The sequence below is a fragment of the Pongo abelii genome, chromosome 5 (genome assembly GCF_028885655.2).
Source record: "Pongo abelii isolate AG06213 chromosome 5, NHGRI_mPonAbe1-v2.0_pri, whole genome shotgun sequence".
Lineage (NCBI taxonomy): Eukaryota > Metazoa > Chordata > Mammalia > Primates > Hominidae > Pongo > Pongo abelii.
In genome coordinates this window covers 154,695,415-154,717,995 of record NC_071990.2, presented here as the reverse complement: position 1 = coordinate 154,717,995, position 22,581 = coordinate 154,695,415, and the positions used below count along the sequence as shown (strand labels likewise).

General features: G+C 36.9%; 1 protein-coding gene across 2 annotated transcripts in view; it reads left to right on the top strand.

Moving 5' to 3' along the window:
* The window catches only part of RGS17 (regulator of G protein signaling 17), a 130,657-nt gene that overhangs the window by 73,652 nt on the left and 34,424 nt on the right, over positions 1–22,581 (top strand). For both annotated transcript variants that reach the window (XM_002817501.5, XM_009242383.4), the window contains one exon: positions 19,140–19,283. In XM_002817501.5, coding sequence (XP_002817547.1) covers positions 19,165–19,283 — 119 coding nt within the window. In that variant the 5' untranslated portion in view covers positions 19,140–19,164. The remainder of the gene's footprint in view (positions 1–19,139; positions 19,284–22,581) is intronic.

Here is a 22,581-nt window from a genome sequence, read left to right as displayed (position 1 = left end):
CATGCTTATGGGTAGGAAGAATCAATATCATGAAAATGGCCATACTACCCAAGGTAATTTACAGATTCAATGCCATGCCCATCAAGCTACCAATGACTTTCTTTACAAAATTGGAAAAAACTACTTTAAAGTTCATATGGAACCAAAGAAGAGCCCGCATCACCAAGTCAATTCTAAGCCAAAAGAACAAAGCTGGAGGCATCACGCTACCTGAATTCAAACTATACTACAAGGCTACAGTAATCAAGACAGCATGGTACTGGTACCAAAACAGAGATATAGATCAATGGAACAGAACAGAGCCGTCAGAAATAATGCCGCATATCTACAACTATCTGATCTTTGACAAACCTGAGAAAAACAAGCAATGGGGAAAGGATTCGCTATTCAATAAATGGTGCTGGGAAAACTGGCTAGCCATATGTGGAAAGCTGAAACTGGATCCCTTCCTTACACCTTATACAAAAAGTAATTCAAGATGGATTAAAGACTTAAACGTTAGACCTAAAACCATAAAAACCCTAGAAGAAAACCTAGGCATTACCATTCAGGACATAGGCATGGGCAAGGACTTCATGTCTAAAACACCAAAAGCAATGGCAACAAAAGCCAAAATTGACAAATGGGATCTAATTAAACTCAAGAGCTTCTGCACAGCGAAAGAAACTACCATCAGAGTGAACAGACAACCTACAAAATCGGAGAAAATTTTCGCAACCTACTCATCTGACAAAGGGCTAATATCCAGAATGTACAATGAACTCAAACAAATTTACAAGAAAAAAACAACCCCATCAAAAAGTGGGCGAAGGACATGAACAGACACTTCTCAAAAGAAGACATTTATGCAGCCAAAAAACACAAGAAAAAATGCTCACCATCACTAGCCATCAGAGAAATGCAAATCAAAACCACAATGAGATACCATCTCACACCAGTTAGAATGGCGATCATTAAAAAGTCAGGAAACAACAGGTGCTGGAGAGGATGTGGAGAAATAGGAACACTTTTACACTGTTGGTGGGACTGTAAACTAGTTGAACCATTGTGGAAGTCAGTGTGGCGATTCCTCAGGTATCTAGAACTAGAAATACCATTTGACCCAGCCATCCCATTACTGGGTATATACCCAAAGAACTATAGATCATGCTGCTATAAAGACACATGCACACATATGTTTATTGCGGCATTATTCACAATAGCAAAGACTTGGAACCAACCCAAATGTCCAACAATGATAGACTGGATTCAGAAAATGTGGCACATATACACCATGGAATACTATGCAGCCGTAAAAAATGATGAGTTCGTGTCCTTTGTAGGAACATGGAGGAAATTGGAAATCATCATTCTCAGTAAACTATCGCAAGAACAAAAAACCAAACACCACATATTCTCACTCATAGGTGGGAATTGAACAATGAGAACACATGGACACAGGAAGGGGAACATCACACTCTGGGGCCTGTTGTGGGGTGGGGGGAGGGGGGAGGGATAGCATTGGGAGATATACCTAATGCTAGATGACGAGTTAGTGGGTGCAGTGCACCAGCATGGCACATGTATACATATGTAACTAACCTGCACATTGCGCATATGTACCCTAAAACCTAAAGTATAATAATAATAAATAAATAAATAAATAAATAAAATAAAAAATAAATAAAGTTGTTCCTGAAATGTTAAAAAAAAATAACATATAGGTATGTTACATCAAACACAAACATAAATGGGATACATTTCATGTGTTTTAACTTCTTCTGGGGATATTTCCACATAGTATTAATCTCTTCATTCCCATTTAAGATATTTAAACATTGTCTTGTATTGAATTTCCACAGCTGTTATCCCTGTTTGTGTAAGTATCTTAAATCATTATATGAATAATAACAATTAGGAGAAACAGTCTCTGGAATACCCTTTTTCAAACGTTATTGTTTTTGTTTTGCATATTTTTTCACATTTTAAGTGGTTTTTCTTCTTTCTTCATTTTAACCTTGTCTTCTTTATGTGTATTGAAATATTGAGCATGTCTGCTCTCTGAAAAACAGTTTTATGAATCTCAAAATGAACATGTCACATAGATGAAAGTGCTGTCAGTATTTTCCTAAGTAAACACATTATGACTCTATATTAAACACAGAGTTTTTATTTTAGAATGGCACAGTGAACGTAATAGGGCCATTCTAAAGGTTCTTGTTGTCACCATGCAGTATTTCTGACAAAAGCTGCTCTAACTGTAATGCATTTTTGTCCCCATTAAGACGTTCACGCCAAGCTAATGCTGCTGTTCCAAAATAAAACAAAGCCTGAATAAGTCAGGTAAAAATTGGATTTTTAAAAGCATTACTTTGTCCATATTTGTCTTCCAGTCTTTCTAAAATTTCTAAGCAATTGAATGAATTTCCACTTCATTTTAACTGTACACATCTGGCCTCTGTTAGAGAACTTAAGTGCTCACCTGTACTAGAAAGATGCCTTCTCATTCTCCTTTTTTCACTCATTTAACATACATTTACTGAACTCACTGGTTCTCAAGGTTATTCATGATGCTTCTTATCACATGGCATTCTCAAAATACTAGCATCAAAATAATTTTTAAATGGTTGTTCTAGATGAAATACTGGGTTCAGAATTTCATAATGGGTTTTTAAATATCACTGCAAGGGTGATAGATTTACTGTGTATTTGGAATTCCAAAATACACAAACATTAGTAGGCACCGACATTTTAAGAAAAAAACTGCGATAAACCTTAGTAGAGATATTTCTCCTGATTAGATTATTTTTTTCCTCTCTGAGCAAAATAGAACAATGGCTCCAGCTCACAAAATATCAGTGCTTGGTTGGAACTTAATTGAAACTTATAATTATTTTTTCTTGTGTACCAAGAGTACTAAGATGAATGACCCAGCCTCTGCCCTCAAAGAGCTCAGAGCCTTGTAGGAAAAACCTACAAATGGCAAAACTCTAAGTCAGTAGGGAATTACAGGCCAAAGAAGATGGAGCAGTGCTGGGCACCTTCCCAAAGGACAGGAGGGTCTGCAAAGATTTTCTGGGGAAAGTGCCTCTGCCAGGTGCTGGTGAGACCAAAAAGGGTGAGACCGTTCGGGATGTCTGAGTCCAGTGAGAGAAGCCAGCTTGTACATAAATACAACTCAAAGTGGCAGGTGCACAGTACCATGTGTGAACACTGAGAGGGCCTATTTCTGCCCAAAGAGCAGGAGAGGGTGAAACACAGAACAGAAGTTCAACCAGCCCTTAATCTTTTCTCTCACTTGGGGCTTCACTAGGACACTCTGTGTCCTTCTGACTCTGGGAAACAGACTTCCCTACACACCAATCACAATGCCTAGTAGGTCAGACCTTCAGGGTCACAACTCAGTGTGGCCTGAGCCAGTGCTTCCCAGGTCTCAGTGTCTATATTACTCACCTGACCTGTAACTCTGTATTGGTTGATACTGTTAACATGCAGATCAGACACAGGAAGCCTCAGATGGGTCTTGAGATCCTCATTTCTAACAACCTCCCAGATGGTGGTTGCCCAGATGCCTGCCGTCTGATGGTCCAGGAACTACATTTTGAATAGCAAAGACCCAAATTTTGACTTATGTTAAAATTGTTATTTGGTAATTACCGAATAAATCTATCACCCTTGCATTGATATTTAAAAACCCATTATGAAATTCTGAAGAAATATCATCAGCTTTTTATTGTAAATATGGAAACAGAAGTTGGTCCAGGAGTAATACTAACATTAGGAACAATTGTTATAGTTGGGATTACAAATTATCGAGTGCTTTTCACTTGGCTCCTTGTTACAATTGTTAGTAGAAACTAGCAATAAATAGGGTTTCTTTTATTCCTTACAATTACTGAGTGAAGTAAATATTTTCCTATTTTGCAAACAAAGGCAGAGGTTAAGTGACTAATTCAATGCCACACAGCCAGTACAAGGCAGAACTTTGTGATTCAATTCCAGATCTCTCTTACTCCAGGGCCAATACCCCCTAAAGGGCATAGTCAAAAGAAGCAAATAGAAAGTTGATAGAAGTGCAGAATAATAAGAGTAAAAAATGTGATGACCTGTAGCATAGAAATGGCTTCACCTTCTGGGGACGAAAACTAGCAGCTGAGCTACACAAGGTGCCCCTGTCAAACCGCTCTGTCGAATAATGCTTTCAAATGCGACCAATAGATATACATGAGCCAAAACAAGGAGGCAGCTGGTGCTAATCTGATTCAGTACTTTAATAGGGAAAAGCACCGGAGCAACTATTTTATAGTCTTTTTATGTATTTATATATAACTATGTATATATAAATATTATGAACATGAAGAGAGAATTGCTGACTCGCCATCAAGTGACATTTCAGTGAAGATTATATATCAAGTAGGAAAAGAAATTACATGGATATATTCACTGATGGAGCCAGATTCTGACCACCCAAAGTAAGGACCAGAACCATATTCTTAACAATTATTCACTCTGAATGCACAAAGAATTTATTTCTTGAATTTCTGATCGTTTTAATATAATCATAAAAATGGCGATTTTGAAAAAAAAAATTCACTAACGAGTATACCATTCCAGGAGTAGTAGTAGTACTCCAGGACAACTCTTTTTAGATAAATGGGTCATGAACTAAGAAGTGACATTGAAAGCTTGCTCAGTTGCATAGATATATGCTGGCTTAGCTGAAGCAGGGTAGTTATCAGAAATTTTAAATTGAGAAGTGAGTTGCTTTTCCTCACAGGAAAAATTCATCACAACTAAGAATAACTATCTGTACTTGGCGAATTGCTTCCTTGTCCACCCCAGTGCTAAAGTGGGCTTCACAAATTTGGCTTATTTAGCAGATAACTTTGTGGGGCCCCACACTGAATCAACAACTACATGGTAAAACTGGATGCTTTCAACAACCATGACAAGACAGCAATGGTTATAATGAAGTTTGATTGTTGGATAACGAGTTGATTGTGGGTACTATGAGTCACTTTAGACTCAGTTCATTTACATGTGATAAAAAGTACGGTGTCAATGGTGAAATAATAAACCAAACCATTAGTCTTTCTTCCTCACTGACTAAGCCTTTGTGTAGAACCCTGAGATAGGAAGATCCCAGCCAATGGATACAAAAACTTTACATCCCACCATATAGGGGAAATGATCTCTCAGCAGGAAGATAATGATGAAAACCTTCAACGTCTGTAGCACTAAAACATTGAACCACACTAACTTTTTGGCAACATTATGAACAACTCTCCTCAGTGTTACCTTGAAAGAGCTACCACATACTGCACACTTACTGTAATTGCAAAGATTTGTTCCAAGTATTTATGTGTCAAATGCATTCGGCCCTTATAGCAGAATGGATGTACTTATGTGTTCTATTATTATCAATTATTATCTGCCAATGAGGAAACAAGGATAAGAATAGGTAAAGTCAGGGGTCCCCAACCCCTGGGCCACGGACAGGTATTGGTCTGTGGCCTGTTAGGAACTGGGATACATAGTAGGAAGTGAGCAGCAGGCCAGTGAGCTTTACTACCTGAGCTCTGCCTCCTGTCAAATCAGCAATGGCTTTAAATTCCCATAGGAGCATGAATCCTGTTGTGAACTGCACATGCGAGGGATCTAGGTTGCACACTCTTTATGAGAATGTAATGCCTGATGATCTGTTATTGTGTCCCAACACCCCCAGATGGGAGTGTCTAGTTGCAAGAAAACAAGCTCAAAGCTCCCACTGACTCTACATTATGGTGAGTTGCATAATTATTTCATTATATATTACAATGTAATAATAATAGAAATAAAGTGCACAATAAATGTAATGTGCTTGAATCATCCCAAAACCATCCCCCACCCCCATCCGTGGAAAAATTGTCTTCCATGAAACTGGTCCCTGGTGCCAAAAAAGTTGGGGACCGCTGGAGTAACTAACCAAAGGTCATCCAGTTGATAACAGAGGCAAGATTTGTACAGAGGCAGCCTGACTTTAGAGCTTGTTTATCCACCATATTGTAATACAGCTTGGGAGTGGTGATACAAGAAACTGCCCTGTTTATATTTGTAAGTTTAAGTCCTAAAAATTTGGCGACTTCAAGAGTGAGATGAGAACTAATTTTGATGTGTAGACTCATTTCTTTTCCAATTCAGCCTAATTTTCCAAAATTGATCTTACTGCAATGGCATCTTGACCATTAAGAAAGATGGAGGAGCATTCTTTTTCTTCCAAAGTTAAGAATATGAAGCTTTTATTTTTATATTTACATATAATATATATCAAAATACCCAGATGTTATGTGGATTTTAAAATAAAATATAACTTTACATTGCAGCAGGTCATTCAGACTTAATTTTTCCCTTCCTCTGTGAGAGATACTTTGGGGAAGGATGAGGAGCACCATTCAAACTTGACACTGTGCTTTAGGGCTGTAAGAATTGCATGTGAAACTTCCAAATCTCTGCCTTGGGAAAATAGATATTTTTAATAATCAGAGAAATCTGTCATATTCATCATCCTCAATAATTAATATTTATTTTGCATCTACAATAGAGAACACTGGGATTCCAGGAAAACACACACACACACACACACACAGCCCTTCCTCTTAAGAGTTTTTCAATCCTATTGGAAAACAATATCTAAACAAAAGGGTGAAGAATAATATTAGTCAATGCGCAAAGATTGACAATATAATCTATAAGAATGTACAAATTGATAGAAATAGGGATTCATCATCTCACTCCCAGCTGTATTTTGAAGAGAGCAGCTAGGTTAGGCAGCCCATTTCAGGAATAGTAACCTCAGAACCAAGAGAGATTTTCTGTCTAATCATCTATGTAAACTTGAGGCCCCTTTAAATCAACCTCTTTCAAGGACTTGTTCACCAGTAACTTAAATACTCAAGAATGCTTGGCTTGAGGCTCTTCTTACAGGTGAATTAAGATCTTATCTGAGTATCAGTCAGACTTTCCATATATGGAATAAAGAGTCTTTCTATTGCTTCTATTTGTCAATCCATGTTCTAACCTTTGGGATCTTACAAGTGAATGCATATCCTCTTATCCTCTTCTACATGGCATCACCTCAGTGATTAGAAAATTATGATTCTGATTATCTTTCTCTTCTTTAGAGGAAACACCTTTGTTCTAAAAGTAGTGTTCTTATGAGACGCTCATGAGTTTTTGTTAACTCTCCTCCTTTTAGTCTTCTGAACATATTTCAATTTATTTCTTAAATTGTAGTGAGCAGAATTGAACATAACTGTTTAACCAGCCCAGAGAATATCTATTACATCTTGTTTTAGAAAACATATTTCTGTTAATGCATTCTAAATTGCCATTGACTATTTTAACATCACACTGTTGGTTAATGATGAATTTACTGGCCCGAATTTTTCATATGCTCTTTTTAAACCATGTTTCTCCCATCCTAGCCTTAACAGTGTTTTTAGACCCAAGTTCATATCCTTACATTTATCCTTTTTACATTGTATTTTGTTTTATTTGGCCCATTGTTCAACCTGTGAGATGGTTTTGATCATTGCACCTGACCCTGGGGAAGGGAAAGAAGTAACAGAGTAAAACTGTGGACAGCTAGAAGTTAGAGCAGAATTTCCCCTCATTTCTTGGAAGATATAACTAATGCATGACAATGAAAAACCTTCTCTGATTAGTACACTTTATTTATGTGTGTTCCTTATTAATAAATTTGCCTAAGCTTTGAGGGGAAAACCATTGTGCTGGGTCCATTAGTATTTATTCCATACCAGCTTTCCCTGTACCTCACTATAAGGACTAGATGAGTGTTTTTACAGGTGGCTGATAGGATGCCAGCTGTAAAACACTTTCCAGCCTTGCTCAGCTCAAAAAAAATCTGAAGTCCCAGTTTCTCCTGCCTTGTTCTTCTCCACCATGTGAAGTCAAATGGGTTTTTGACACTTCCTCCATAGGGAGGTAGGGATGACAAAAAAGAATTGACCTCCACATATTCAAAAATATTTGAGAGTTTCAGTCCATAGTTATGCTTCATTTTACATAATTTTTCATTTTTTTAACTTATAACATTAAGAAAATGTATTTGGCTTAAAAAATTAGAATTGGTGAACTCAAGGAAAAAAAAAATAGTAGACAGATTTTTCCCTTCTGTGTTTACTGATAAACCCACACCAATCCCCTCAGCACCAGTTTGCAGTGGTACACAGGAAGTAGAAGCAAATAGGGGTTCCAGGATGTGATCACAATACCTGAGGGCATGCAGCGATTTTCCATGCTTACTTATCATGGACAGGGATTTGGGAAGGACCTTCCTAGGCACTGTCACTAAGCAGCTCTCTGAGATAGTACCTCTTCCACCTGCTCTGTGTGTCTAATTATTCAGATGCCCCAGCTATGTAGCAAAATATTATACCTCATTGCTTGCTGGGCGGTCCAGAAGTTTAGACTGGAAATACAGATAAGATGCTGAACTGCTGGTATTCAGAGACTTAGAGAATTCTCTATCAGTCTGAAAAATAGGAGTGATCTGTTCCAAATGGTATGGGAACTGCACAAAGGAAATCAATGAGTAGGAATTTGTTTCCAGAAGGAAGATGATTATAGGACAACATACACAATTACTTCAGAAGAGCACAAATAAAGTGTTTGCCTATGATATTTTTTTAAGCCAGCTGAAAGACATAGAAGGGAGTGAAAGTCTTGCAAATCTTTTTATTTATTTATTTATTTATTTATTTATTTTATTTATTTTTGAGATGAAGTCATGCACTGTTGCCCAGGCTGGAGTGCAGTGACGTGATCTCGGCTCACTGCAACCTCCACCCTCTGGGTTCAAGCGATTCTCCTGCCTCAGCCTCCAAGTAGCTGGGATTACAGGCTCCCGCCACCATGCCTGGCTAATTTTTGTATTTTTAGTAGAGACGGGGTTTCACCATGTATGGTCAGGCTGGTCTTGAACTCCTGACCTCAAGAGATCTGCTCACCTCAACCTCCCAAAGTGCAGGGATTTCAGGCGTGAGGCACCACGCCCAGCCTCAGTCTTGCAAATCTAACAAATAATATTTGAACCCCTCTACAGTGATTTCAAACCACAACAATCTCAGAGATTTCGTGAATAAATGGATATCCAAGATGGCATTTACCTCTAAATGTTTCAAAATTGAGTATTTAACAATGAGAAAATTAAGGTATTCAGTTCTCAATAAAGTTTTTGAGTCTTTCTGCAAATTTTCAGGATATAGACAAGAAATTCCTGCCTGGTATAAAGCTATATATATATATAAATAAAATGTGTGTGTGTATGTGTGTGAAAAAGAAAAGAAAATATAGATAAGTATAAAAGATAATAAAATAAATGGTCCCATACCCAAAACCCTATTTCTTTCTTTTCTTTTTTCTTTTCTTTTCTTTTTTTTTTCTCTCTCTCTCTCTCTTTCTTTCTCTTTTTTTTTTTTTGACAGGATCTTGCTTTGTCACCCAGGCTAGAGTACATGGTGCGATCCTAGGTCACTGCAGCCTCGAACACCTGGGTTCAAGCAATCCTCCTACCTCAGCTTCCCAAGTAGCAAGTACCTAGGACTACATATGTATGCCACCATGCCTGGCTAAGTTTTTTGTTTTCTGTAAAGATGGAGTCTCACTGTGTTACCAGGCTGGTCTCAAACTGTTGGCCTCAAGTGGTCCTCCCAAAGGGCTGGAATTACAGATATGAGCCACTGTGCTCTGCCTCAATACCAAATTTATGTAACTATAAATATTTTGCTTTTTCTTCAGATCTTTTTTAAAGAAATGATTAAAGTTGAAATTCTTTCTTTTCCAATCACACCCTGATCGTTATCCTCCCAAACACCCAGTAATGGATCCAGTCCATGCTCTGTAACTGCGTATGTTACACATATACTCCAGAAAAGATATATATTATTGTTTGTTTTGTATGCTTATGAAAATTATGTTGATACTGTATTTAATATTTTGCAGCATTTTTTAATTCAACATTGTTTTATGATTGCCTCAAGTTGATTCATATAGATCTAAGTTACTCATTTTAAGAGCTGTTTTATATATTAACGTATAACAATATCACCATTTTAAAATTCATTCCTGGAAAAATGAGAATATTGGTTGTGTCTTAGCTCAGGCTGCTATAGCAAAATGCCATAAGCTGGATAACTTAACAACAGAAATTTATTTCTCACAGTATTTCTCTGAAAGTTGAAAGTCTGAGATCAAGGTGCCAGTATGGTTGGGTCCTGGTGAGGGCCCTCTTTTAGGTTGCAGACTACTGACATCTCATTTTATCCTCACAGGGTGGAAAGAGAGCAGGAGAGTAATCTGGGGGTCCCTTTTTTAAAGGCACTAATCTCATCCATGAGGCCTCTGCCATCACTGTCTAATGACCCGTCCATAGACCCCACCTCTTAATATCACCCTGAGATTAGATTTCAACATATGTGTTTGAGGAGGACACACACATTCAGTATTTAACATTCTGCTCCTGGCCCTCCAAAATTCATGTCTTCACATGCAGAATACATTATTTCCATCCCAGTAGCCTCAAAAGTCTTAACTTGTTCTAGCATTTGTTCTCAAGCCTAAAGTCCAAAGTCTTATCTAACTATCATCTAAATCAGATATGAGTGATTCCCAAGGTATCATTCATTCAGAGACAGAACTCCTCTCCAGCTATGAACATGTAAAACCAAATATTAGGTTGGTGCAAAAGTAATTGCGATTTTTGCCACTTTTAATGGCAAAAAACCACAATTACTTTTGCACCAACCTAATAAGTTATGTACTTCCAAACTATGGTAGTGGGATAGATGTAGAATAGATATTCCCATTTCAGAAGCAAAGGAATAGGAAAGAAGAAAAGAGTGACAGCTTTTAAGTAAGTCCAGAACCTAGCAAGTCAAACTCCATATCTCAGGGCTGGAGAATAATCCTCTTGTGCTTGATGCTGTGCACTCCAGGCCCACTGGGGCAGAGGTCCCATTTTCCAGACCCAGTAGAGTTGAGATATTGCTCTGCACCTCTGCCAAACTGGGGTCTCAATCCCAGGGTTCTGCTGGGCAGGCACCAAACCTCCACAGCTCCTCCCAGTCCTGGCCCCATGCCTTTGATTGGAGGTAATCTAACTTGTTGAAAATCAGGGAATTCTTCCTCCACCCTTTGCAATATAGGATGAAGCCCTGATGATCTCTGAATCACTTTTTTGTGGCCATTCTTCCCTGGTCTTGAAGAATAGATCATGTTTGCAGCTGAAAAGTCTTATGGTCTTCCCTGTAAAATCCAAAAAATCTGACAACATTTCTTCATTCCTTCCCATTCAGTTCAAACTGGCAGTTTTCCTGCTGAGGTAGCTAATTCAGTCCATGCTTCACACCATACTAATCTCTTTATCAAATGGTGGCTTGGTAATACTCTTAGTGTTCTCTTTTAAACATGCTTTCTCATTTAGTGCAATATGGATTGGCTGAGAATTTTCCAAGCTCGTAAGTTCTAGTTTCTTGTTGTTTGATAAGTCCCTCTTCACATCATTTCTCTCTTCTCACATTTTACTAAACAGTCAGGAGGAACAAAGCCATGCCTTCAATACTTTGCTGAGAAATATCCTCAGCTAAATAGCCAACTTCATTGCTCACAAGTCCCAACTTCCACAAAACACTAATAATATGAACACAATTCAGCCAAGTTGTTTGCCGCTTAATAACAAGCATTGCCTGTTCTCCATTGCACAAGATGGAGAAAAGACAGTAAAATTTACAGTGTTAATGAAGATAATAACATGTTTTTACTTCAGTCTGAGAATTCATCAAAATGGCCTTTACTATCCATATTTCTACAACATTCTGTCCATGATTACATATGTATTCTTTAAGAAGATGGAAGCTTTCTCTACAGCTCTTCTCTTCCCTTTCTGAGCCCTAACCCAATCATCTTTAAAAGTCCCTTCATGACAATCTTGGCTTCTTCTAGATGCACTTCACAACTCTTGGTTAGTTCCAAAGCTGCTTTCACATTTTTAGGTATTTGTTATAGCAGCACTCCACTTCTCAGTACCAATTTCTCTCTTAGTTTGGGCTGCTATAATAAAATACCATATGTAGGGTGGCTTATCAATAACAGACATTTATTTCTCACAGTTCTGGAGGCTGGGAAGTTCAAGATCAAGGTGATGGCCTATTTGGTGTCTGGTGAGGGCCTGCTGCCTGGTTGTAGATGACTATCTTCTTTCCATGTCCTCACATGGAGAGAAGAGGAACCAACTCTCTGACCTCTTCCTATAAGAGCACTAATCCCATTCATGAAGGCTCTGCTCTTGTGACCTAATTACCTCTGAAAGTCCCCACCTCCAAATATCATTACATTTGGGGTTACATTTCAACATATGAATTTGAGGGGGACATAAACATTCAGTCCATAACAGGTTGTTTCCAATTTAAGGTGTTAAATATACTGTAATTAGTGTCTTCATATACAGGTTTAAGTTTCTCCAGTGTATAAACATAAAAATGGAATTTGTCATAGGTTATATGTATTGTGAACTACATGTAGTCAATATTGTTCTTCAAAGTGATTTCTCAATGTATATTCCTACCATTAGTGTGAGGAGTTTTCAATTTACCCAACTACTCTTCCAAAATTGATATTGTATGACTTTTTAACAGTGGAAAATTTGGATGTGGAATACTTTTTTATCCACACTTCTCTGATTAATAGTTCTGAGCATCTATTCATTTAATTTGGAGTATTTATATTTTCCTCTTTTATGAACCACCTGCAAATTTGTTTGCCAATTTTTCTATTAGGTTTTTATGTTGTTAAATTGCAATCTGTTACTTATTATTATGGATAATATTCCTTTGTATCTTCCAGTATGATTCTCTATTTTTCTTTTATTTATGGTTTCCTTATTTGCTCAAAAGTTTTTAATAAATTAAACTATATAAAAAAAAGCTTTTCCTTTTGAGCTTGATCTTATAGTAAGAAATCCTTTTCTGCTCTGAAGCTATAGCCTACATTTTTATGACAGTTTTAGAATTTGTAACATCTATTTTTTTATTCATGTTTTGAGTTTATTTTTGCATGTATTATCACTTGGAGGTGTAATTTTTTATATGTAAGTGCAAATATCTCAACATCATTTTTGAGTAGTCTGTCATTCCTGAATGATAAAGATGCATACTCTAATTTAAGCCAGGATTGCATAAATGCCTGAAGGTTACTCAGCTCTCTGAGAGTTTTATTATTTTGATCTACATATCTGTTCCCATGCCATTGTCTAATTATTATGACTTCTATATTATTGATAGAACAAACACCCCCACTTATTTTTATTTTCAGGCATGTCTTCAGTCTTCCATGTAAGTTTCAGAATTCATTTGTTAAGTTCCATGAATGATTGAATTAAAATTTTTACTGCAATCACATTGAATTTGTTTATTTATTTATTTATTTATTTATTTATTTTGAGAAGGAGTCTCGCTCTGTTGCCCAGGCTGGAGTGCAGTGACGCGATCTTGGCTCACTGCAAGCTCCTCCTCCCAGGTTCACGCCATTCTCCTGCCTCAGCCTCCCAAGTAGCTGGAACTACAGGCGCCCGCCACCACACCTGGCTAATTTTTTGTATTTTTAGTAGAGACGAGGTTCCACCATGTTAGCCAGGATGGTCTCGATCTCCTGACCTCGTGATCCACCCACCTCGGCCTCCCAAAGTGCTGGGATTACAGGTGTGAGCCACCATGCCTAGCCTTGAATTTATAAAATAATTTAGGACAATTAAGATTTTGGTCTTCTCACTTGAGAAAATAACCTAACTCTGTATTCAGGTCTTATTTTATGTTTTTTGATAAAGTTTTATAGTATTTCTATAGAGTTCTTATACAATTTTTGTTATGAATATTACCAGTTACTATTTTGGTTTTGCTATTGATTTGAACTATGCCTTTATTTCTCTTATATATTCAGATTCATTATTGCTAGTGTATTAGAAGTATATGATATTTTAAAGCTTAAACTGGCATCCCTCTTGAACTGCCTCTAATACTTGTCTGCCGAATCTCTTGGAAGTTTTATGTTGATAACCATATCATTGGTAAAGTTTGTATTTTCTTTTCCAATTTGTATTTATTTTTTCTAATTTTGTTGCATTGGCTGCAAAATTAATAATTTTGAACGTTGGGTATATAGACTTTATTGTTTTCTTCTTATTATTAATAGGAATGCTGTAAAATTCACCATTCTACAGATATTTGTGTACCTAGTATGTGCCAAGCATTGTTACAACAATGAACAAAACAGACGAAAGTGTCTACCTTCATCAAATGTATTGGCTAATTGGTTAGACAAACAAACAGGTAAAACTTGTAGTACGACTGGTGATTATACATTATATGGAGACAAGTTAAACAGGAAAGGGTAACAGGTCATACTGGGGATGGGGTGAGGAGTTCATTTTTAAATAAGATGGTCATGAAGGCTTCAAGGAGAATGTAACATTTCAGTAGATACTCAGAGTGAAACCGTAAGTGTGGAACAAGTGCAAAGGTCTTGACACGTAATTGTACCAAGCATGGCTGAGGAGCAGCAAGGAGGCCATTGTGACTGAAACAGAGAACAAGAGGCAGAGAAAAGGAGATACATTCAGGGGAGTAACAAAAAAGCAGACTGTAAGAACTTCACTATGAATAAGATGGTAAGCCACTGGAAGTTTTGGATTAGATTTGAATGGAAGAGTCTTTGCTGAAATTATCTGACTTAGGTTTGAAAGGCTCATACTGGCTGCTGTCTTGAGAATAGAATAAAATGGAATTGTAATAGGAGATAGGAGGTGGTAGAAACAGAAGATGGGTAGGGGATACCAGTTAAGAAGTCTCACATTTGCTGATCTGCTGATGTGACATCCAGATGAAATAGAGGAGTCAAGGATGAGTCCAGGATTTTTTGGTGTGAAAAATGAGAAGGATGAGGCTTCTCATTCAGTAAAATTGGAGAAACTGTGGGAAGAACACGTTTTTGGGAAAAGATAATGAGAGCAGATTAGAGCATGTTAAGTTTGAGAAAGCCAAGTGAAGATATTGAGTAGGTAGTTGGATATATGCATCCTGAATTCGGGAAAATTATCTTCACTGGGCATGTAAATTTGAGGATTTTGTGCAGAAAGCTGGTAAACCCAAAAAAGTCTCAATGAGTTCATCAAAGAAGTGATAGAGAAGAAAGACAGAACACCGTGGCCATTCAAAATTTGGAAGTGAGGAAGATGAACAGGAAACAAGAAAGTAGACTGCAAAGAAGTGATGAGAAAGCAGACATGTGAGTGTGGTGCCCAGGAGGCAAGAGAAGAAAGTATTTCAAAGAGGGTGGAGTTAAAATAGTCAGTTTGGACTACTATAGACAAAGTATCATAGTTGGGTAGCTTAAAAACAACGTAAATTTGTTTTTCACAGTTTTGGTGGCTGAGAAGTATAAGATCAAGATGGTGGCCTATTTGGTGCCTGGTGAGGGCCTGCTTCCTGGTTGTAGAAGATTGTCTTTCTGTATCCTCACATGGTGGGGAAAAGCAATCCAGTTCCCTGGCCTCTTCTTATAAGGGCACTAATCCCATTCATGAGAGCTCAGCTATCATGAGCTAATTACCTCCCAAAGGCCCCAGCTTTTATTACCATCACAATTGGGGTTTGAACTTCAACAAAGATTTTGGAAGGGCAAATTCTGTCCATTGTAGTGTAAAATGCTGTTGGCACAGAAGGAGATGGCAAAATAACTCTTGGACTTGATAATATGGGGACATTGAGATGTTCTACAAAATCTGTTTCATTAGAGGATTAGGGCAGCCCACCCATTTTCGTAATTGATGTAGTCTTAAATTTCATTCTTGAGTGTATCTAAACAGAGAAACGTAGACTTTTATTTTAGCCGGTCATTAAGTTCAGCATCCTATTTTACCAATTTCAGTTCTTGTTTCTTATATTCTACCCCTTCCCTCTAATTTTGTTTTCTTCTGACTGAAGTAGGTTCCAGCAAATATTTGAGTAATCAACTCAGTGAGTTTATCAGAAATAATCTTCACTCTTGAATTTTTATTTAGCTGCATATAAAATTGTAGGATGATTATTATCCCTCAGCACTTGGAACACATAATTCCATTGCCCGCCATCTTCAGCATCTAATATTGCTCATGGAAAGTCCACTGTTGATCAAAGCATTACTTGTGTGTGGGTAATTCGGCTTTTGTCTTTTATCTTCTAGATGTGTTTTTACTATTTTGTTTATAAGTGTAGATTTATTTTTATTCATACTACTCAGCATGTGGTATATTCCTTTATGTGAGGCTTTGTTCTGTTTTGTTTTCTTCCAATTCTAGGGAGTTCTTGGCCAATTTTCCTTAAAATATTGTGACTTTCCTGACAATCCATTATTTCTCCCCTTATGAAGAAAATCTTGTTGGGTATATATTGGGGCCTTTCAATGTTACTGGTCTGCTTATCTCAATTCTTTTTTCATGTTTTAGCTTTTTATTGCTCTTTGCTGAATTCTGAGTATATTCCTTGGCACCATCTTTGGGATTGATTGGGAAAGAAATGATTATGTGTAAATCTTTTCATAGCTATTTGTGTTTGTTTTTACATTCCCATTATGTCTTTTCCTATTTCATATTTGCCAATTTTTGTTTTATAATTTATTTTATTTTATTATTTATTTTTAATTGACAATAATTGTACATATTCGTGGGGTACATAATGATGTTCCAGTACATAAAATGTAGAGTGATAAGGTCAGGGTCATTAGCATATTCATCATCTTAAACATTTATCATTACTTTTTGTTGGGAATTTTCAATATCCTCCTTCCAGCTATTTAAAACTATATATTATTGTTAACTTTAGTCATCCTACAGCGATGTAGAACACTATAACTTATTCCTCCTATCTAGCTGCCATTTTATATCCCTTAAAAAATGTATCCATATCCCTCCCTTACTCCTACCCTTCCCAGCCTCTGGTATGCTATGTCCTTCTTTTTACTTCTATGAAATCGATGTTTTTTAAACTTCTATTTATGAGTGAGAATATGTGGTATTTAACTTCTGTTCCTTGCTTATTTCACTTAATGTAATATCTTCCAGTTCCATCCATGTTGCTATGAATGACAGGGTTTCATTCTTTTCAGTGGCTAAATTAGTATTCCATGATATATATACACCGCATTTTCTTTATTCATTAATCTGGTTTTGGACACCTTGGCTGATTCCATATCTTGGGTATTGTGAACAGTGCTGCAATAAACATGGAGGTGCAAGTATCCAAAAGGCATCCAAATTGGAAAAGGGGAAGTCAGATATGTTTTATAATTTATTGTTCTCCCATTTAAATTGTATTCTTTCCTTTATCACATTGTTTATCTTAAATATATGTTTGTTAAACTAATTTTAGGTGATTCTGTTATTAGCATTTGATCAGGAATATATTAATCTCCTAATTGTTGAGTTGGTTGTCTGTTTTCTGGTGTTAATATGGATTTTTGCTTTCAGGTAACACATTGAGTGAGAGATGTATTTCTTACTGTCACTTGCTCTTCATAATGTAATGCTTTTCATTTGTTTCCACTAATCCCTTAAGACCCTTAGTCTTGAAGCAGCTCTTTTATCAGTATCTCAGGATTCCCTGCCATCTGCCAGTGATTTTGGAAAATTCCCTGACCCAGTCACTGAACAAATAAGCTGATTGGCTGAAGTCTAATCTGGATGGCTTTCTCTGCATCCTACCCTTTCTGTAGCTAGGCATTACTGAATAGTAGAAATTATTTTTTCAGTACCTTTTTATGAATGGCACAGTCACAGCCCCTGATTTTATGCAGGCAACCTGGAATCAGACTCCCACTCTTCTTAGGGGAGCATCTGACACCTCACTGGAGTGTGGGACCTTTGTCCGCTTCTGTTTCAATATCTGAATTGCAGAATTACTGTGGTTGTAGACCCCATTTACCTACGACTGTGGTTTTCTGCTCTGTTTCTGGTCGAAAAATATGTTTGTCTGGTTTTCAAGAATACAGTATTTTTTAAAGTGTTTATCATTGTATTCAGAACTGAAAATATCATTTTAAAATAATGAGCTCATAATGCCAAAATAACCTGAAGCACTTTATAGTTTTAATAAGTACTGCTTTCAGCCACACATTTGACAATATATGTGTATGATTTACATACATTGCATATTTATGAAAAACATCATTCAGTAGATTGCATTACTTTTTCTAAGAGTTCATGCTAAATTTGATGTTACTCAAAGACAAAACTTTTTATTTTAATGCTCAATACAGTCTTAGATCAGGATTGGTCCTATAAACAGGTAGCAACTCATTTGGCCTTATTTGTAAGATCACAGATAGGACATTCTGTATCCCAATATTTATTTTATCTGTCATGATATATAAATTCCACCAGAGTAATTCCCCTGAATTTGGTGACTTTTATTTTCATCCAAGTCTCCGTTAAATAAAAATAAATTTGGGGGACAGAAGAAGAGAAGCTAATGCCTTTGCAACACTGACACCTAACAGAAAATAAGGCCTTTTGGTAATGTTATTAAGGTTAGGCCTCTGGAGGATGAGTCAAAAGTGCCAAAAAGGATATTGTGTTTCAAAGGAAGTGAGAGCGCGCCAAGAATAAACTGGATCTTCCTCATACTCTTATATAGTTAGAAACCATGGAACAATCATTTATAAAGCTCAATTTACCTTACTGTAAACATTAGTGGAAAAACGAGTTACATACACCCTCTATAATCACTGAATGGTGTCCATAAAAAAGGCAGATTTAATCATTGTTGAGTAAAGAAGGGAGTTAAAAATACATTTTCAAACCTTATCATATTTACTTTACCAACAATCTTGATTACGTGGCAACTTTGTTGCTATAATTTTATGCAGCAGATCAAGGTAGACGTTCCTCCCCAAAGTTTTTAGTATATTCTTCTAAAAAGTTTTCCTGAGAATTTTTAATTTGACATCTCAAGCTTTCTTATTTTACCTTTTCTTAAATTACCTCCTTCCTCCCTTAGTGAAATGAGCCTTCCTTCAGTATAGGCAATTTATCCTTGTTGCTTTTTTCATACCCAATTTTTTTTTCTCTCTTTCAGCCAACTGGGTCCTGAAGTAGCTGCAATGCGAAAAAGGCAGCAGTCCCAAAATGAAGGAACACCTGCCGTGTCTCAAGCACCTGGAAACCAGAGGCCCAACAACACCTGTTGCTTTTGTTGGTGCTGTTGTTGCAGCTGCTCCTGGTATGTCATGTTACCTGTAGGATGCCACACCCAGGCTTGGCAGGCACTAGCGTGAACATGCATGCCAAATCTCAGAACTGTAGAAACTGCTCAACATGTCTTTTTTTGTTCTTTCTTTGCAAGTAGGACTTATTGAAGACTATCATTGGTTTCATGCAAATACTTTCACAAACAAAATATATAATATTTCCCCAAAATCTACATTTAAATTGATAATAAGGTAAAAAAAAATGAAGAGGTGTTTTATATCATGTTTTTCTCCATCCATGCTTCTTAAAGATATGGGTAAAAATAAGATTTTAGTTACATTTGTATTTATCAATAAGCAATATTCTCCAATGTTACAGTCAAGAACATTAAAATAACATCTAGTAATATTGCATGTAGTATTGAATGTGTTTTTTTTTTTAGTTCTCTGCTGCTACTTGATAGGGTGTTGAGCATTCAGCTGTATGACCAGATAACTGTAAGTCAGGGTAACAACCTCTGCCCAGAATTCCTGCCAATAAGGACAGAGAGAAGAGTCATTGACTCACAGCTACCTACCTAAAAGATCAGTGGCTGTGCTTGGAATGAAGTCCAACTCAGTTCATTGAAAAATCCTGAAATTAGAGCCAGAGAACCTGCTTCCCATTGTAGTGTTATCACTGGTAGGCTCTGGGACATCATGCAAACTCATAATTTCTTTGTCCTTTGATTTCCTCATTGGCAAAATGATGAAGAGTTAGACAAGCTAATTCCCAAGGTGCCATCTAGTGCTAAACGTCCATGATCCAGGGAACTCAGAGAACCTGCTTGAGTTCCGGATTCATAAAGTGCCTAACATTTATGCAGATGAGATTCCTCAAGGGGATGCTGGACTTCATGGAACTTTCCTTTGAACCATACATTTTGGGGTCTTTTAACATCCAGTTTACAAGTGGATCTTCTAGCCCAGCAATGGTCTTCTGGGTCTCCCCAGACTAATTCAGAACCTAGAGAAAGGCCCATATGTTGGAGTCATCTCTCTGTGTATTATGTCTACAGTTTCCCAACATATATCGAGGTTTCTTTTTTGATATGGCAAAACTTTGTATCATTGTGGCCAAAAGAAGGTAAAGAGGGCTGTACTAGAGTGGTACCCTTGGTGATGAACAAGCTCCATCCACTCTAGAAAACTCCAGTTTCAGAAAAACATCAGACATTGTAGTAATCTGGAAAGCTTAAGTAGTTTTTATAGATATCAATATTGCTTCCCAGATGATGATTCTTTGTTACAGAAAGTCATACTGTATTAGTCCATTTTTATGCTGCTATAAAGAAGTACCTGAGACTGGGTAATTTATAAAGAAAAAGAGGTTTAATGGACTCACAGTTCCACAGGGCTGGGGAGGCCTCACAATCATGGCAGAAGGTAAAGGAGGAGCAAAGGCATGTCTTACATGGTGTCAGGCAAGAGCGCATGTGCAGGGGAACTGCCCTTTATAAAACCATCAGATCTCGTGAGATTTATTCACTGTCATGAGGATAGCGTGGGAAAAAACCATCCCCATGATTCAATTACCTCCCACCGCATCCTTCCCATGACACATGGGGATTATGAGAGCTACAATTCAAATGAGATTTGGGTGGGGACACGGCCAAACCATATCATATACATAATTTGTTTTCTTTGATTATTAAGCCTTAATAATTTAAGATGGAGGAAACAGAGTTTGAGATGAAGTAAATATTTCAATCATAGTTGTGTAATCTTTTTCTGTGTCATGCCTAAAGAGATTATCTAGCTCTGGTCTTAATCTGTGAAGTACCATGTAGCGACTTACTAGAGTGGTTCTGAAGTCAGACTGCCAGGGTTCAAATCTTATCCTCACCCATCTCTATCTGCGTGACCTTCAGCAAGTTAGTTAAATGCCAGTAATAAAAATCCCTGCCTTGTAAGGTCATTGTAAAATTAAATGAGATAAAATACATAACAAGCCAAGAGCAGTGTCTGACACACAGTAAGCATTTAATAAGAGTTAGCTCTCTGGGCTATGGAACACTTCATATTGGAAAATAAAGATCACTTTAAAGAGGAACTGGCTTGAAATACTGTTTTAAAAAAAGATTAGTTTGTAGCTATAACACGAAAATTATCTTGGAAAAGAAAGCTATTTTATTTTAAATTCTGTATAAAACATCACCAATATATTGTTACACAAGGTTGAGGAATAGACTTCTAGTGCTCATTTGCACTATACCAGGTTCCTGTAATCGGTATATGATTTTCTTTAGCTGCCAAAACTTATTTCTGAGTTGCTTTGGGATTAAAACACCAGAACAGATAGAATACTGAAGTTTCTTTGTGCTATATGTTTTAGCTGCCATATAGATATTTAGTGAGATTTGCTTTTATCAATTTTTAAAGGACACATAAATAACAAAACATTTAACATTAGCACATGAGCAAGAGATTATTGCAGTACACAGACAATAGATGGAGAACAAAACAGCTTTTGGAAGCTGCATCAACTCTCTACACCTCTAGAGTAGATCCCCAAACATTGGGTACATTGGCTGCATGCTCTGTTAGCTCTAGACTAGCCATGCCCTTGTCAGGAACTGCATTTGTTGTCAATGAACATTGGATGCCTGAGTCTAGGCCATAAAATATACAGTCTATAAATTTACAAGTCCTTCTATATATGATAAATGATAGAAAATTTCTAATTATTATAAACCACTTGATTATTTATTTATTTATTTATTTATTTATTTGTATTTGAGACAAAATCTGCTCTGTCATGCAGGCTTGATTGCAGTGGCACAGTCACAGCTCACTGTAAGCTCCAACTGCTGGGCTCAAGTGATCCTCCCTCCTCAGCCTCCCCAGTAGCTGGGACTGCAGGTGCATGCCACCACACCTGGCTGATTTTTTTTTTTTTTTTTTTTTAGTGGAGTCAGCGTCTTGCTATGTTGCTTGGGCTGGTCTTGTACTCCCGGGCTCAAGCAATCCTAAAATGCCTCAGCCTCTCAAAGTGCTGAGATTTACAGCCATGAGCCACTGTGCCTGGCCACTTAATTTTTTTAAAAAGATAAAAGTTAAAGTTCTTTGAACTATGGATTTTAAATATGACTATATTGTCTTACTGCAAATGAAAATGTCCTTTACCCATATGTTTTTAAAATATCATTATTTTTATACTTCAAGTTTATAAAAGAAAATTGTAAAGGCCTTCTGGAGTAAAAAGAAAAAGAAATAAATGTTCTTCAGATTTTCCAGGCTAGGTCAAAGGAGCAGAACAAAAAGAAACACTAAAAATGTAATTTAGGGGCT